The 18,931-nt window shown below is 39.6% G+C and overlaps 1 protein-coding gene across 13 annotated transcripts in view; it reads right to left on the bottom strand.

The window, feature by feature from the left end:
• Positions 1–18,931, bottom strand: part of MBNL1 (muscleblind like splicing regulator 1) — a 248,076-nt gene that overhangs the window by 162,701 nt on the left and 66,444 nt on the right. For 7 of the 13 annotated variants that reach the window (XM_078147507.1, XM_078147508.1, XM_078147504.1 and 4 more), the window contains exon 2: positions 14,081–15,139. The exons of 5 other annotated variants lie outside the window; for them this stretch is intronic. In XM_078147507.1, the coding sequence (XP_078003633.1) occupies positions 14,081–14,254 (174 nt within the window). In that variant the 5' untranslated portion in view covers positions 14,255–15,139. Of the gene's footprint in view, positions 1–14,080; positions 15,140–15,273; positions 15,668–18,931 lie in introns of those variants that run through there. One more of the 13 variants, XM_020988939.2, reaches the window with a different exon arrangement.

The following is an 18,931-nucleotide window of genomic DNA, read 5'->3' as shown; positions in this document are numbered from 1 at the left end:
TTAGAGATATGCTCCAGGGGAAGAGAAACTATATCTTAACTAAACTTTGCATCACCCTCAATCCTCAGTCCAGTGCTTGACACTCAGTAGATGACTAAATGTTTACTGACTTTAAAAGAAATTAAGAAAATGAGACCAAGACTGGTGATTTCACATACACAAGGGCCTAGAACAAGAACTCACACCTGGGTCTTCTGACTCTCAAGTCCAATGTGTCCAGCCAGGTCACTAAACTGGGTGTAGGGGAGGGGTTAATGCTATTTATTAGAAAATTCTTCCTAAAAATGTACTGAAATCTCCAAACTTGTAAAAAATACCAATTGATCTATTCCATGTTATGGTGATACACTAAGTAAATCTAATCTGTTTTCCATATGAAATATTAATTCTCTTTCTATCATAACTATCATGCCCCCCCCAAAAAAAGTCTTCTTTTCCTGAGTCTAGAAAGATCCAATGGCTTGAACTATTTTTCCTAGGAATGGGTCACAGGCCCCATAGCCTCACTGTCAATCTCCCTGAGACATACTCCAGTGTTTGAGTACGCACGCCTCTTAAAATGAAGGGGAAAGAACCGAGGACACTCCTTCTAATGGCATCTGGCCAATGTAGTAGCTAGTGGCACTCACTTTATTTCTTGTCCTGGATTTAATATTTCTACTGATTTGGCCAAAGCCTGCACTCACTTTCTGAAGAGCCTGCATGCTTCTTTGGAACATACTGATCTCACCAGGTTGTTTGTTTTCATGTTTCAAAAGAACAACTCTTGAGCAGTTTTGCTCTCTTCCATATGTACAGCTTACTTATGAAAACAAACAAAAAAACCCCAAAACTCTCTGAAGGTTTGAACCTCATATTTATGGGGGCTGTGGCGTGTGGGAAGAACCCTGATGAGAACACAGGCCAAGGTGGTAAGGAAACACAGATGGGTCACTGTCTGTATCTCTGGATGGAACTCAAACAACTCAGCCACAACTGCATGTGAAGATAGGAAAGCGGCCCTGCACCTCTTCACTTTTGTGGTGCTCTGTTCCTTCAGACCCAAGTCTGATCTACCATTCCTAATGTGAAAGAAAGCCAATAAAATCACAGACTGATATCAAGGCTGTTGCTTGACTTTCTACTCGTTCTCAATGTAGAAGAAAAAAAAAAAGGTAAGGAGAACAGGTAGAGAGACCTTTTAAATGAGCCAAGCATTTTTTAAAGAAATTTCAATTTGTTCTAGCTTTAGCTTTTCAGATACTGTTCTTACAGGTTTGAGTTATTCTTTTATATTCATCCTTGGTTATTCAAATTTCCATATGTCCTTTAATATTATCCTTCCTGTAACTTCTTATAATCTTATTTTTCTGATTCTGGCTCAGTCACTTGGGTTTCTTCCTTTCCCACCCCCATCATTTTCTTCTTCATTAGAATCATTTCTGATCAGATCTTCAGAGTTTTGCTCCAGAGCCTTCCATCTCTATAAAGCCATTTTTCCTTTTATTATAATAATGGCTAGCATTTACACAATGCCGTAAGGTTTGCCAAAGTGCTTTTAAAATATTATTAGTCATTACTTAGTGGAGAATGTGCATCTTTGATTTGATTTTGAAAAATCTGCTTTTCTGAATGAAGCTTAGGATTTCTTCTATGCCTGAGGCTTTCTTGCTTATTTATTTGGAATTCTGAAATAATATGACCTCTTCCTCCATTCCTATCACTTTCCCTTCTCTCACAACTTCTTACTGGTTGATGGGAAGTGAGTCTAAAGACAAGAGTCTCCCCCATCACTTCCTTAGCATGCTGAGATATTTCCACCAATGTTACTCAATAATTTATTAAAATCCATCACATTTTCAATCTGTGCCATTAAGTCACCTACATTAAGAAAGCTCATCTACGTTTGCCTTTTGATGAGGTCTACTCTGGGGTATTCATACAATTGTATCATTCACTTCTTTTTCTCACATCCTCATCCAAATGTTCTCTAACAGACTTCAAACTTCAAATAAAAATTTCAAAAAAGGTTAATGCATTTTCACACACATACATACACACAATGTATGTTATTCTACCCCTTTCTTCATTGCATTATTTCTCTTAAATATCATCATCTGCATTTCTAATCTTCCAGGGATTACTTTTACTAAATATACATACATCTGACAAATCTGATCAGGCCAATGGATACCCAAAACTGACCTTATGGAAAACAGATAGCTAGATGATTAATTAAAATGTTCAATTAAATTCCCCGTCTCTCTCTGTGTTTCTCTGTATATTGTGGTAAAACAACAGCAGACTTCCAATTTTCCCACTGACATCCATTTCACTATGACCACTGTCATTAGAATTTACCTGAGCCCTGTTACCAGGAGTACAAGCAGCAGAATCCACTCTACAGGAAACATACAGTATGTACTCACAGCTACTTCCACACTAATCTAGGCATTTCAGCTTTTCTCAAAATCTACTCTTAAGAGTTATTTTTTCCCTCTATAACTTTCTAAAATATTTGTCACCTTCTAATGTTTCAATATATTTTATATAGGTCTGTAGTATTTGAGTAAATTTCAAATTACAAAACATAGAAGTACAAAATTGTAGCATTGGTATCATTTTAATATCCATAGTAATACAAAGATTGTGAAATTCATGCTTTTTAAAATTATTTTTCATTCTACATCCTAACATACATTCCAACTGGTGTCAAAGTCAAATTATTCCTTCAGTTATTACCCATATTTCCTTCAGTGGAAGAAAAGGTGATAGTTTAACCTTTTCCCAAATCAAAGGAGTTTGAAATGAATTTGCTGCCCACTACTTTTTTAAAAAATTGGCATTAAAAGTCTAGTTAGAAAAAAATGCCAAGTGGTAAGGGGGAACTTAGCCTAATGTCAGTAGAAAGGTTTCCAGTGCTCTTCTGATCTGTAAGAAAGTCAGTGGACCGGTGGGCTGGATAAAATGTCATCATAACAGCTTTTATAGTCCTCTGTATAAATATATATTTACATATGTATATATGTGTGTATAGCTCAATTTGTAGAATAGATATGTTCCTAAAAATCCTTATCAATTAAATATCCTTTTAAAACAATAAGGGATACTCATGATTTAAAATAATGCTTAAGGACATGAAGAAACTTTTGTGAAGCTTGCTAATTCTTGCCTTCCACAAATACTCAATAAGTGACCCAAAGCAAGTCACTTTATCTCTTAATGGTCCAGCCAAGCCTCAGGGCCCACAAGATGTAGAACAGTTTCAGGTCTGCATGATCAAGGTTAGAAATTCTCCACACCAATGAAATCACAGTTTCAGATGAGATAAGATACATACATAGATGCATAGATGAGATCAAATAAATACATGCTAGCAGAGAAATTTTCTGATCAGTCCTTTTATGTTCATATATTCATATGTTGGGTTGCTTAGAGTGGACATCTTCGTTCAACTTATGACTACATTATGATATGTAAAAATGGTTTCCTAAATAGCAAAATTTCATAATAATGAAAAATAATCCACTATTAAATCATTTCTCGAGTGTAGTCTTATATTACAAAAGCCTCCACTTATTGGAGAAAAAAAATGAGATAATCAGACCCCAAATGGTTTCTTCTGAATGCCCAAGGTTCTCCACCCAACTCCTAAGGGTCTCTGTTAGCTCTCTTGGAAAGCTCTTTTTGTCAGTCCCACTTCCTAAAGAAAGAATGGTTAATGTAAAGCAGTACTTAGAAAGCAGAGCTCTCACTTCAGCCACTTCACACAAATTTCAGCTCTACTGTTTTCCCTAAACCTATTTTGTTAGCCAGCCCATCCATCTGAAGAGATCTTTTTTTTAAAGCTGTCTGTAGTTAATAAATGTTACATGAGTATAGGAGGTTTCCCTTCTCTCATTTTCAACCAATGAAAGATTTTAGAATATTGAATGAGCTGAGATATCTGAGCCCATGATCTTTTGAATGCACTAACAGAAAGGATGACTTCTAGATGTAATTTATCAGTCACAAGTAGATTCCAAACACTGATTTATGTCAGTGTTTAGGCAGAAGATTGAAAATGATAAAAAAAAAAGTGTCCGTTTTCTTAAGCTTTACTTTGCTGTTTTTTTCCTTTGTGAATTTTACCCTTCACTATTAATTTCAGATGCTGCATTTCTTATATGGAAACAGTCAGGGATTTTGAACTTATAAGAAATCTTGAAAACACACACATAGAGGACCAATTCCCCAAACCTATCTAGACAGATGAGGGGCAACGCTTTAGGCATACTGACTTGCACATAAATGGAGTTTAATAAAAGGAAGGTGTCAATCTATCATGCTAACAAACTCACAGGTGGAAATAATGAAGATTAAACTCTGGGGGTGCTGTTCAATTAGGGAGAGAAAGATGCTGTCAGGCTTTTCTTCTCAAAAATTGCAATGCCATAGACTTGGAGCCAAACTAACTCTGCTCCTTGTTGGCCAAAGATACTTAGAAATAAGCACATGCTTTGTGAGACTGGGTACTTTAGGCAGCAATACAATGAAAGTTGTCATTTAATGGCAATTTCCCTGGCTGCTCCCTAGAATATCCACCTGGTCTTAAATAACCTGGGAATGAGTCAACAGAAATGAACAATGGCCCCAGACCCCTAGGACGCCCTTGAAAGAGACATTTTTATAAAAGCACTATAGTCTATAAGCAGCTGTGGAACTAACGTGCGCTAGGCCCAAGGATGATCTAAAAACAGAAAATGAGGGCCAGTGGCCCAGGCAAGCATTGGGGGATGTCTTTGCCCTGCCAGAGAAACGTCTTATTTTTCAGGTCGCACAACAGGCTAGTTTGCTCAGAGTCGGGCTGAATCATCAATATACTACATGACTTGTCACAAGTTAAAGTAGGAGTTCATGTCCGTGTCGTGTCCCTGTTACTAAGTCTTACAATGAGGTGCCATTTTTATTCCTATCCCAGAAATACTGAACCCAAAAAACAAATAGCTACATTGCTTATCACACAAACATGAGTTTTTAAATGGAAACTTCCACTGGTGAAAATGTCACAAACATCAAAAAGCGTTTAATCTAAGGTGGGAAGAAACATCTCTTTGCTATATATTCAGGATAGTTGAGATGATGGGAAGCAAGTTGAAAAGATTCAACTTCCAAAGTTTCCTCTGCTTTTATGCTCTTAGATTTAAAGGAAAATTGTCATTGCATATAATTAAATTACATATAATAAATGTAAGACAGAGGTATTATTTAATGAAAAAGTATCCTTATTAAATATGTGCTAAAGGCTAAATTCAGCTAAAAATCTTTCTAGGTAACAGGGTTTGTATACTACCACAGATCCAATTCAGTCTCTTCATGAGAGTGAATCTGATACAACAGCTAAGCAGTTGTATTTTTCAAATGAATAAAGTCCCAAATTCCTCACATATTTCCATCTTTGGTAAGTAAGTCTTTAAGAAACTTTTCCAAAAGTGAAGATATCTTTAAATTGCCTTCTTACAATATGAAGGACTACTGCATATAGATAATGCTCTTGGTAACTTCCATTTCAGAAATATTTTCATGGGCTACTTACTTTGCCAAGAGGTAAAATGATGAGCACATCAGTATCTGCGTTATATGGTCTGATCAATCAATATTAGAGGTCTATTTAGAGAGAGTCACAGAGATAGAGACAGACAGACAGACAGACAGAGAACAAGAAAGAGCTGGGTTCAATTTCGGCAGTTGACATATACTGACTTTATATCTCGGATAATCAGAGCAGTCACTGATTGACATATCTGGGGAGGAACTGTCCTCATGTGAAGTTACTATTCTCTCTATGGAGGAAACCACAGTTCTGGAATATAAATGCATCAATGAATGAAAATTATAACATATTCAAAGTGCTTTGCAAATTTTAAATGCCCATTATTACTAAAATAGTTTTTATAATGCAAAACTAAAAAAAGAAACAAAAAAACTGAAGGACCTTCACAGGTCAACAAATTCATCCCATTTTTCCTCTTCTTTCCCATCATCTGTATTATCCCTTAAATATACTGAGATTCCACACACGCTAATATATATTCATGTTAACACAGAAAACATGGATATCCTGTACGAGAGCATGTGTGCACTGTACGTTGTCCACTGAATCAAAAACATACATTGTCCGTGAATTTTTAATAAATATCAGTTCAGGAGAAACAAGGGGTATTCACTTGGTGCTTCTAAAGATTCCTCAGCTTTCCTGTTCATTTTTTTCTTTAGCATCTGCTTATCAAAACGATTTTAATAGTAACTGACATTTATAGACTCCTCTAAGGTCAGCCAAGTGCATCTCACCCGATCCTTACAACACCATGAGATAGAAATGTTGCAGGTGTAATCATTTCCATCTCATCGATGAGGAAATGGAAGACAGAGAGAGATCAAGTGCCCTCCAAGGATCACACAACTATTAACTGTCTAGAAGAGGTTTTCAATCCATGTCTTCTTACTCCAAAGTTTACAACTGTTTTACCTGATCATTTAATCCACTCACTATTGGAAACGTCTGTGAATGTGTGTGGGTGGGTGCCAGCACACACGCACGTGTGCGAACACACACACATGTGTGCAAACACACACACACACACATGCAACCACATTGTGTGTTGGAAAACTATAATTAGGCTTACTTCGAATCAATCACAGAGTTCAATGAAAAAGCAATATGCTACCATGTTGTTAAGCTTCAAATGACTAATTCTTTGGAACAGATCCTTCTAGCTCTTTTGCCTCGTGTTCTAGCACATGTTCAAAATTTCAATGCATTCGATGCTGACCTTGCATCTACTCTAGGGCAATGTCCTGTGATGTGATGAATCATAGGAATTATAGCTACAGATCTAGGAAGGACCATAGGGGTCTGGTCCACCCCCCTCCTTTTTCAGATGAGGAAAATGATGCACAGGGAAGTAAACTGACTTGATTCAGGTCCCGCAGGAAGTATGAAAAAGAGCCTCCTGCCCCAAACTAAACTGTCCATTCCTACTGAGAGTTCTGAGATCTGTCCTAAGAGTCACATATCAAGAAAACCCAGGCTATGTTTCTGTTACAGTTGTGGAACTCTGTTAGCTTCCTCAAGAGGATCTTAGTGTAAGGAAATGAGAAGCTTTGTCTAAATCTGTAAGAAGGGAGACATTGCTCAGCAGGAAAGGTAACAGATTAGTGATGCTGATAGTATAAATCCTCTGCTAATCCTTAACCAGGGAAGTGCCAGTGTAAGCTGGCCCCAAAAGAGATCCCTGGATGCTTCTACTCCTTTGTTGGCCTGGTTCTTCCATTAACTTTCTCGAATCTCTATGGTGACAACTAAGCGTAATCCCTGTGATATTTGTTGTGTGTGCACCATAGTTGTTTTAGATCAGACTCTGTACCTGTTGCTTGAAACTCCTCCTGGATGTCATCAGAGCCTGAAGATGGTGATGTTTTTGAGGCCACATGAGGAAGGTGCAAATTTAGACTAGGGTCTTTAAGTACTTGTCACAACTAAAGGTTTAACTCAATTATAAATGCAATGGAAATGTTTAATAGAGTCAAAAGAACTGGCTTTGCATGAGCTGGGAAAATGACATTGCCTCTTGGAACCTCAGTTTCCTCATCAGTTAAATAAGGGAGCTTCAATAAATGACCCTTCAAGTCTTTTCAACTTCAAGATCTATGAAGAGCTTGGGACCCTGGATGCAAAGTTTAAATTGGCACCAGCCTATCCAGTTAGCTATTGGAGTAAATCTGCATTTGGGACAAAAAAGACATGCTTATATAGAGAGAACCAGTTGGAAACTAAATTTGGGAACAAGTTCACTAGTTCTATGGTCAGTACAACATACCAGTTAAAGAAGCAAGGCTCACAACAAGAAAAGATGTGGAGGGAGTAAGTTTCAGTGATGGTGGCCCAGAACACATATTCACAGAACCAGGAAATTATTAGAAACTGTTTGTTGGAAATTTAGGGTGTCTGAAAAGGAAGATAATAAAATCAGGTAAAAAGGTGGGTTGGGATCTGATTGTTTAAGACCCCAACGAGGAGTATTTATTTTATCAAGACTACAGGAGCCAGCAAAGGATTTTGAAGACAGGGAAGTTGTACATTAGTAGGAAGATAATCTTAGCAGTTCAGTGAAAAAAGCATAGATTAGAGATAGAGAGACCATCGTGTTCCAAAGAGAGTCAAAGTGTGGTAATGGAAGTGAGACGCAAGTGTTATTATGCAAGGAAAACATTAGGCTTGGCAATAGATCGGGTGAAGTGGTTGAGGGACAGTGATGAGTCAAAGATAGCACCAATATTTTGAACCAAGTTACATGGAAAATGGTGACACCATCAAAAGAAATAGGGAAGGATGTGTTGGCTGAGGGCAGAGGAGATGAGTTCATAAATAATTTTAACTTAAGATATGTTTTAATTATTTTTTTAAAACTAGATTTGCAAGACACCTAACATTAAAAAAGCGAGACAGCTTTTTGAAAAACTATAACCTTACTGAAGAACTTTCTTTCGGTCACTCTTATCTCTGAACTAGCAGATAACAATTGCATTATTTTTAAAAAGTACTGAGATGATGTGCTAAAGATGGGTGACATCATCATCATCATCATAATAATAATAGTTACCATGTATACAGTGGGCTTGGCATGTTCCAGGTACCATAACTAAGCACTTTACAATTATCATCTTGTTTGATCCTCACAACTGTGGGTGGAAGGTGCTATTATAATTACAGATAAGGAAACTGAGGCAAATACCGGCTAAGTGACTTGCCCAGGGCTGTACAGATAGCAAGGCTGGGTGTGATCTCAGGTCTTCTTGATTCAAGGCCCAGCACTGTGCACCTAATTATGTGATAATGACATAAGTTCTTTATGAAGTAAAAAAGCAAATAGGATATTTTGGGGAAGACGGGAAAGTGTAAAACTTTCAACACTCAAAGTGACACGGTCAACACTCTGTAATTTGATCCTACGTCAATCTATAGATTTGACTTGACTACAGGGCAGCTTCCAAATCTCCCCATTATGTGAAGCCCTGAAGAACGGTGCCCTGCCAACGTACTCCCTCCCGCATAGTCCTGAATCCGGGGACGCCGTCCTCCCTGCCGTCCCATGAATGAGACACTCCATCTCCAGACTCCAGGCATCTGCTCCGGCTCTTCCCCAGTGCCTGGAATGCTCTCTCATTGTTGCCCCAGCTTCCCTGACTTTCTACAGGAAGCCTTTCCCCATTGTTCTGTAATTATAACGCCTTCCCTCTGTCAATTATCTCCTATATATCCTATCCATACCTTGTTTGTACAATTGTTTGCATCTTACCTCCCACATCAGATTGTAAGCTCCCTGAGGTCAGAGAGTTCCTCTGCCTTTGGCTTTTCTGAGCACAGTGCTGGGCACACAGTAGGTGCTTGATAAATGTTTACTGACTGACTAACAAGGATGGCTATTTTTATACTACATATAATTAATAACAATAATGCTTTGAGGTTTACAAAGTACTTTCCATTTCTTATCTCATTTGACCTTCACAACCCTGTAGTATGAGGAAACTGAAGCAAACAGACATTAAGTGATTCTTCTAAGGTCACACAGCTAGTAAGTATTGGAAGCAGTATTGGCCTCAGATCCTCCTGACTCCAGGCCCATCACTCTATCTACCGTGCCACTTAAATGCCTTGCTGAAGGAATGAGAGGGCCCACCTGCGTAATGAGAGGCAATGAGATGGCAGGTGGTTAGACCATTCAAGCCAGAGTAAAGAAGACATGAGTTCAAATCTGCCCTCAGTGACTTACTAACTGTGAGACCCTGGGAAAATCACCTAATCTGTGTGCCTCAGTTTGTTTAGCTGTAAAATAGGAAGACTAGTGACAACTACCTTCCAGGGAAGTTTTATTAATAAAATGAGGCTCTGTGAGCCTTACAGCACAATGTGAACACTAGCTAGTAGCATCATGGTAGCCCTCACTCTCTTGTGACCAAGGTGACTACTTTCTGCTGCTGTCTTCAATGTCTTTCCAATGCTTAGCACAGTGCCTGGCACAAAACAGATGCTTTACAAATGCTAGCTCACTGGCTGACAAGAAGATCTGCAGAATCCAGCTTGGCCAATGGGAGCTAGGAGGCTTAATTGGTAGACGAACATATTTGGGCCTGATACCCTGAAAATCAATCTCCAGCTTTACAATGAAGGAATGCAGAAAATGCACCCCCCCCCCAGCCAAAAGGCTTGTGTAGACAAAACAATTAAAAATGAAATAGAAATGAAGTAAAATGAACTAAATCACTAAATTGTCATAGAAAAAAATTCATGTTTCTCTGACCACACTGAAATGACTCATTTCAAAGTCAAAAAACTAATCTTTCAGGAACATCAAAGACTCATCTTTCAGCTAAAACTAGTTCTCCGAGGATCCACATGGGATGAACTAAAACTCGTCATCCAGCGCTATTGGATGGGAGAAGATAAGTGAGTTGAGGAACCTGTCACCAGCCCCTAAATTCATCCTTTCCACATCCATGGCTTTTGATGACAACATGCAGTGGGAGGGCCTCTCCCCTCCCCATTTATCAGTATCTCCTTCAGGAACAATAGTAAACCTCCTTCCATCACAATGTAAAACAGATTTTCAAAACCACTGAGGCTATGAGATACTTAATGGTCTCAAGATGCAACTTGTAAGCAATTCAATTCTAGACTTTGAGCGGTCAGCCTGAGATGAAAGCGAATGAAAACACTGATTATAAAAGCAAAATGACTTAAAGGGGAAAAAGAGTCTGATTAAAAACCAATGTTTTGTATGTGCTGTTTTTGGTAACAATGTTAGAGCTTGGGCCTGGTTCGCCTTCAGTCTCTAATTTTACTAGCTTCTCCATGTTCACACATTTCTCTGTTTTTCCCCCCCACCTCCATTTTTAACGTGAGACCGATATTTGCAAATTAGAAAGTAGCAAGTCCAATCTAAGTGAATAAATTCTTTTCAGTTAAGGGGAATTTACCATAAACAGACCAAAACCCCTGCCTAATTTTCCTTGGGTTAAGATTCAGAAATGTGCCTGTTGTTTTCATGTAAATAAATGAACAGCTTTCTGAGCTTTCTCCTCTTTTTCAATGAAATGCATTCTCTTTTCCCAATGAGAAACTTGGGTATAAGACACCTGGGAACATAGCCAAAGTCAGAGGCCGCACAGCTGAAGGGGTACTACCATTTCACAGGGTCCTCTCACAAAGTATTTCGTTTGCCTTCCGAGCATTCTAAAAATAGCCGATTACACAGACTCCATCCATCTCATGCTCAAGAGCTCAGCATAAGGCTGGCCCGCGGCTTTCGGCAGTACCTAGGACACCCTTTATTAAAGAAGTCAGCATATTGCAAAAGTTTGTAAAATTCCGACCGTTGAGATTTTGACTTTGTACAAATGATCCAGCCATTTTGGGGGAGGGAAGAGGGAGAGAGGATTGGCGAAACTCCACAACTCTGCCCAGTTGTAGGGCTTCAAACACGAATACCAGACTGTCTCTAATGATTTTTAAATATGTTTTTAATCTGTGGTAGCCACAAGGCAGAACAATGGAGGGCTGCTATCTTGAAGGTAGGCTATAAAATGTCACATCAAGGAACAAACAAAGCTTTTCTTGTGACTGTTGATATTATGGAACATATGCTTGCTTAATTATGGTGCTGAGCATTTTTCAAAGCTTTCCTTCTTAAAACAGAGGGTCACAGGAATCATTAAGGAGACACTGCCCTACTTCAATCCACATTTCACATAATTTTTCTTATGTTGTCCTCTTTGCTTTGCAAAATCCAGCCAAACTGTTTTACCATATTTGGAGCATTATGTAGAAATTAAAGGGCCTTTTTTTGTTTTGGGTTTTTTTTTTTCTTTTAGGAAGAACAGACAAACACCGTAAGGAAGGACAAAGTGTGCAGTTACAAACTGCTCCACTCAGGTCCTCGTGAACAAAACATTGAGTATTGAAATTGAAAGCTAAAAAATCAAAAACAGAAACAGAAAGACACCTTGACAGTGACACTGAACAAGATTATCACCGTGCCACACACGCCACGGTGGAGTGCTGGGGCTTGTCTCAAAAAGGGCCATTTTGTGGTCAGCAGCAAGCAATAACTGAAAAAATATTTAAGGATGGGGAAAAAGCCACTGAATCTTAATGGTTCATGTGGTTCCCAAAGCCTGAGGAGGCAGCTTTGTGAAAACCCTCGATGTCTCAGCCCTCGTGAAGTCTGCCCTTGGTTCTCCACCATCAACCATCTGCAAGGATAAAAGCAGGGCTCCCCGGGAATTGGGTCAAACTGGGGTTACTTGTGGGTACAGGTGGATCCAGGCCATGCGGATTAGCCCCTCACCTCCATTTGGTGGGTACCAGGTACTGGTTACACCTGTACCCAGTCAACTTGAAATTACAAGGCAAATGAGTTATACTCATAAACACACGGGCCGCCTCTCCTCTACCCCAGCAAAAAAAAAAAAAAAAGGAAGAAAAAAAAATGCTAGGCCCCACGAGTTCCGGCTGTTAGACTTAAGGAAACGCTCCTCATTTAGTCCTTCTTTGTGTTTGAAAATGATTTTGTTTCTGTTTTTTACTTTCCAACACACACACACACACACACACACACACACACACACACACACACACACACACACAAGTGCATGCTTCCCACTCTATCCCCAGCCTTAAAGTGATAGCCTTGAAAACATATATACATTTTTTAAATAGACTACCCAAAGGAATGTTTAGTTTCTGGAGCTTAACAGAGATGGTCCCAAACTGTAGCTGAGGCCTCATTAGCAAACTACAATACTTTGCAGATAAGACTCTTCTTATGGGGCTAATTCACTTTTAAGAGGATATATGGATTTAAGAGAATCTGAGAGGATCCATTTATCTTCTTTAAAGGACTTACAAAGTTAACTAAGCTTCACTGCTGTTAACAGGAAGGAAAAATACAGTCAGTGGGTCAAAAAGCAGCCCCTTCCAGCTGCAGCAAACTCCACCTAACACCCTGAGAATGCACGTCACCTCAGGTTATTTAACTGTTTTTAAAAAGTCCCATTTTCAAACATGACACCTGACCTAGGCACCTGATGCCATCTTTATCTGCCAAGGGATTGCAGAGTAAATCTTTGGCGATTGTGGTGCTCACAGAAGATGTTACGTGAAACCTGGGCCCTCCAGATGAGAGAGTTAGAAATCAAAAAGCCATCATAATTCAAAAAAGAAAACAAAATGCTAAGAAAACTCAGAGTATTTCTGGAACATTGAAAAAGAGTCTGGTGATTAAGATAGCAACATTTCACGACATTCATGGAGTCTCAACAGGAAAAGCAAAAAAAGTTTGTGCTTCTCCTAAAACTATCCATGCATGAGGTGAGAACTTTGCTAGGCATTACGTTATTTACAGGATGGTTTAGCCACCAGATTAGCGTCTCTCCTTATAATGTTATGAACTTGAACATATAAAAAATGTACAAATACCCCAACATAGAAAGCTTCAATAATCTAGCCATAATTTCCTTAATCTGTAGACACTAAAAATCCATGAGCCTCTACCTGCTTCCCCAAGCACAGAAGCAGCGTCTGAATCACTTACATGTAATCTGTGCTCATTTTTCCCTCAGGCTCAACTTCTCCGTATTTATATGGGCTAGGTCCCAATGTATCTTTATACGCATATACACACACCCATGCACATATCCACAGGTATTCTACTACATAGACACACACATGCATATGTGTATATACGTCTGTTTATACACTTATCTTTTCCTAAATGAAATATAAATACACCTAGAATTTTTGTTCTATCTAATGATCAGGGGACAATCCAAGGACTGATGGAGGTATCCACAATACCCTAAATGAGGCAGAACTCTATTTTAAATCCTATTATTTGCCTCCCCACAGAAAAGACAACGAACACAAAATCAACAATAACACCATCCCCCGTGTCTAAACTGCTCAACAAGGAGCATCATCGTTCTAAGCCCGAGTAGTTTCTTTGTGTTTTCTTTTCTTCGTTCCATTAAACCTTACCCTTAAAATAATAGAATATTTACTCACTTTCAATGAATCAAAGCAGGCGATTACTCGTCCGTTTTCAACTTGGCAGCTTTTCGATGGATGTGCAAATTTACATTCCGTGTCTGCTCGTGAGCAAGTGCCCCTTTGGAACTCTCTACACACTTCCAGTGTGAGCCATTTGGTGTCCCGAATTGGCGTGACACTAACAGCCATGTTTAGATTTTACAGGTAGTTAATTTTTTTTTCAGTGAAACAAACGAACAAAACCAAACCAAGCCCTCCCCCCCCAAAAAAAGCCAAACTGTTAAGACTGTAAATGATGAAAATGTCACCTCTTGAAATACTCTGTCCCCAAATCCCTGCTCTTTAAAGGTACATGGAAAATCGTGTTGTCAATATCAAGGAAAAGAGATCCCACTAGAAATTCACAGCATGAAACTGTTCATCGAAAGAGGTTTGGGACTTAAGAGAAATGCTAGGATCACAAGTGTATCAGTGTTTAAAAGTGGGGCCGGGAACTAGCCTTGTGCTCTCAATAACCCATTCTCAGTGCCAATTTGGAGCCCAAAACACAAGCATGAAAACGTGGCAGACCCTTCGACACAGAATTTCCAAGCTGCTTTCAGCAAATTGTCTGAAAGGGAATCTCCTCACAGCTGAATTTGCAATTGGGTTCTGTGGTGCAATTGGTATTGATTAGTTTGGCATAGACAGATGCAGCAGCTTTAGAGCAACAATCGAGAAATTATTTTTGTTTGTTTGGTTGGTTTTCCTCCTTGATTTTTCTGGCAGAAGATATCTTACTTTTTTTCCAGCAAACTTTTCTCAATCTCTCTCTCTGTCTCTGTCTGTCTCTCAATCTCTCTGTCTCTCTCTCTCTCTTTCTGTCCCCTAAAGCAGCCTAAGGCAACGCCAGATACTCAGAGGCTTTCTCTTGATTCTAAGTAGAAATGGGGGTGTCTGGGCTAGAGGCGGAGGGTGGAGGGTGGAGGTGCTGTCTTCGCGGTCTAGCTCGCAGCAAGCAAGGCAAAAGCAGAGGCTGCTCTAGAAGCGGTCCAAGCAGCAGAGACGTCAGGAAAGGCACTTCTTAGTACCAACCTGTAGAAAAAAGAGATAGGTTACCATTTACCAAGTAGCACTTCACCGATGTCCCACAGTCTCACCACCTTGCCGTGTGACCCTAGACTAGCCACCATTCGGGTCTGTCTCTTCCTTCCACGCAGAATACTTACGGTGCAGCCCATTGTAGCCAGCCATCGTAGATTTATTAAAAAAGGGGTCGCTTCCCTTTGCGAAGCAATGCATGATAGGGGAAGAACCAATCACAGATAGGGTTGCAGCAATATTCTGGGCAGAAAGCCAATAGTGTGGGTTGTCTTATGAAAGGTCGCGCCTGTCAGACGTTCATTACTATGCTCTAAGCACAGAAAATGTCCATCAGATGGGACTTATTCCACGGCAAGAGGACGAGCATGTGGGTTTTGAATTTACCCAACATGCAGTTAGTGGATTAAACCATGTTAGTTTTCCAAACAGCTCCCACATAAGCACACCAGCGACTGGAAATCACGGCGGCAGAGGCAAGCTTTCAGCCCGCAGCTCACTTTCCAGATGCCTTCCCTCTCCTCAGCTCTGCTCGGCTCTGCTGTGCTCTGGGCAGGCTCCCGGGAGCCAGCCTGCTGTACTGACACGTGAATCCAAGAGGAAAGGGGGTGTTTACGAATGGTACATTCTCCCGACCTATCCAATTCACTTCCTTCCAAACCATAAGTAAGACGTCCAGCCGTCCTCCCCGCAGCTCTCGGCTATACTGTAAAACTATTCCATTCAGCCCGCAGACACTTTGTCAATATATCACAGGCACGCCAAATAGGAACAAAAGCACCCTTTATGCCAGCATTTTTTCGAGCAAAAGCTGAGGTCATGTGGGGAAAAGGAGAATTGCAGTGTTGTCAGGACGTCTGGCAAAACATAAGTCATCCTCAAGGGAGAAAGCGATTCCATCACAGAAGCGTCACATGTTAAGGAGGGGATCTGATCTGGACGACATGATGCACCTCTGAGGGAGGCTTCCGAACAAGGGTTTGGACGCTGCTGACCACTGCCAATTATTAACTCAGCAGCTTTGGGTCGCTCATAATCATTTCATTTCCCTGACAACAGGTAAATCATCAATTGCTCTCCTGAAACACACCAAATGTGAATACACATGCTTTTTAAAATTACTATGTTTGTTTTTGTTATTCAAATAATCACAGAATCTTAGAGCTAAAAAGGCTTCCAAGACCACCTTGGTCCCTCCGAGATCTAAAAATGATCTCTTCTAATCAAGCCCACAAAAGCGCTCATTAAGTGCCTTTCGTGTTCAGGCACCATGCTAAGCCCTTACCCTCTAGATCATCCACGACAAGGGATCACCCAACCTTCTCTTTCCTCCCACAATGGCCTATTACATTTTGGGATGGCACTCATTGTTAGACTGTTTTCTTCATGTTAGCCCTTTCCATTTGAGATAACTCCAGCGGCTAGGAACTTTTCCTTATCTTGAACCTTAAATGACATCTTGGCTACTTTGGAACTTTCCTAGTGAAATGAACAAAATTGTAAGTGTGAAAATTTAGTAGACCACCCTGACCTTCAACAAACGTAACACTCTAAATATCTTTAGAATTAGTTCCTTTGGCAACATTCACATCAGCAAACATTTATCAAACATATGCAATGCAGCACAAGACCCTGGGATAACATAAGAATGAAACAAGAAATACCCCTGGTATTTACAGACTTTCAAAATACTAATGGGGAATTAGGAACCACACCTAAGTATGATACAAGGTAGAATGTGAAAATGGTAAAAGGGTGGGAAAAGATATTATACTAAAAATGTTTTGCTATAAAGAATGTGTAAATGAAGAGAAATGTTTGTAATCTATCTGTGACTTTTGCCAGGCTAATCACAAGATGTTCCAATTTGGTGATCACAGTAACACTCAAAATCATTGACTAAATTACATTTTGTGTGTGGAGTAAACACCCGAACCTATGAAATGATAGATCTCTGAATCAGGGGATTATTGATGACAACAATGACTTTATTTCCTGGTTGGTTTGTTTTTGTTTGTTTCTTTGTTTTGGGGGGGACTTGTTTGTTTCCCCCCCTCAGCAGATCAATCCCACCCAGAATACGTTGCCTTCTCCTTGGTACTTCTCAAGTTTTTCTCATCCTTCAAAGCTCATCTTTAAGACTTAGACAAATGACCCACTTTTATCCAAAACCTACCATTTATGACCTGTGATACTTTTGCCACAAATTTTCAAAGGCCACTGAAAAGGATGGAGCTAAGCTTCACAAACACATGGAGTCTCTGGTCCCATCCTATCCTATACCCGCCCCCTCCCAATCCTCAGGAAACCTTAGGTGACTAGATTTCAGTTTGTTTGTTTAGTTTTCAGCAAAGGCATCCTTGATATACAGACAGCTGAATGAGTTCTCGCTCACCCCTGAAATATTCCAAAGCATTTAATCTAGAGGTGATTGGTCCCCCTCACTCCTTATCTTGTATTATACTTAGAAGTGTTCATTAAACTTATATGTATCCCTCCCCCAATAAAATGTAAACTCCTTGAGGGAAAGGGCTATGCTGTTTAGAAAAAAAAACACAACACTTTGTATATTCAACCAATCGATTAATCGACAACCATTTATCAAGAGCTTATGTGCCAGGCAGTGTGCTAAACAATTGCCTTAGGAACATGTTAAATTGTTTGAATGACTTGAATGATTTTATAAAACACAGTTGAATGCCAACCTAAACAAGCTCATTGTTGTATTGATTGGGAACTACCATGGGGGCCAAGTTGTACTTCTGAAACAAAAAGAATTGACAAAAAGAAAGATCTTGATAGAAGAGACCACGAGGCAAATGTCAAGCCTATTCCCAAACACTACCATGATTAAAAAAAAACTGCAATATGTTTATTTATGGGACTGAAATAACAGACCCAAAGAAGGTGCATTTATTATTTAGAGTTCATAAATATGTTGTGCTTAAGAAGGCAGACATTCTACAAACCTGGTTCTGCCTGGAAAAACTGCAATGTGACTTAAATGCTATGGGTAAATCAAGATAATTCACAAAAGCAAAATCCCTTAGCCAATGATATGACTATAGAAGAAAGTCTACCAAATTTTATATATGTGTGTGTGTATGTATGTATATATGTAGATAGATAGATAGATAGATAGATAGATAGATAGATAGATAGATAGATAGATAGATAGATATGGAGAGAGAGAGAGAGAGAGAGAGAGAGAGAGAGAGAGAGAGAGAGAGAGTAAATTCTGCTTTTTTAAAAGCCAAAGAAGCAAGTTTCAAAACTTTTAAGTCCTACAGAATGACTTGGGGAATTGGGAAGTTAAGTGATTCCTCCCAGGTCATGTAGCTAGGACATGACAGAAGGAAGACTAGAACTTTCCTGACAAGAACGTCAGGCCTTTACGGACTCTGCCCTGTGGCTTCTATAATTGGGTTCTAAACAAATCAAAGTCAGCTGCACATAATCCCGCTTGGCTACTAAGGGGCCAATGGTAGTACTTCTGCCATAACCTTCAAAGAAGACTGAAAGGGATGGAACACAACATCACAACCACACTGGCTGAGTTTTTGCTGGCAAGAAAGCCCCCTTTGGAAGTGGACAGCTCTCTCTCTCTCGCTCTCTCTCTCTCTCTCTCTCTCTCTCTCTCTCTCTCTCTCTCTCTCTCTCCCCTCTCTCTCTCTGTCTCTCTATCTCTTATCTCTCTCTCTCTCTCTCTCTCTCTCTCTCTCCTCTCTCTCTGTCTCTCTATCTCTTATCTCTCTCTCTCTCTTCTCTCTCTCTCTCTCTCTCTCT

Source organism: Phascolarctos cinereus, unplaced genomic scaffold (assembly GCF_003287225.1).
Source record: "Phascolarctos cinereus isolate Bilbo 61053 unplaced genomic scaffold, phaCin_HiC Scaffold_7;HRSCAF=346, whole genome shotgun sequence".
Taxonomy (NCBI): Eukaryota; Metazoa; Chordata; class Mammalia; order Diprotodontia; family Phascolarctidae; genus Phascolarctos; species Phascolarctos cinereus.
This window is presented reverse-complemented; position numbering and strand designations above follow the sequence as displayed.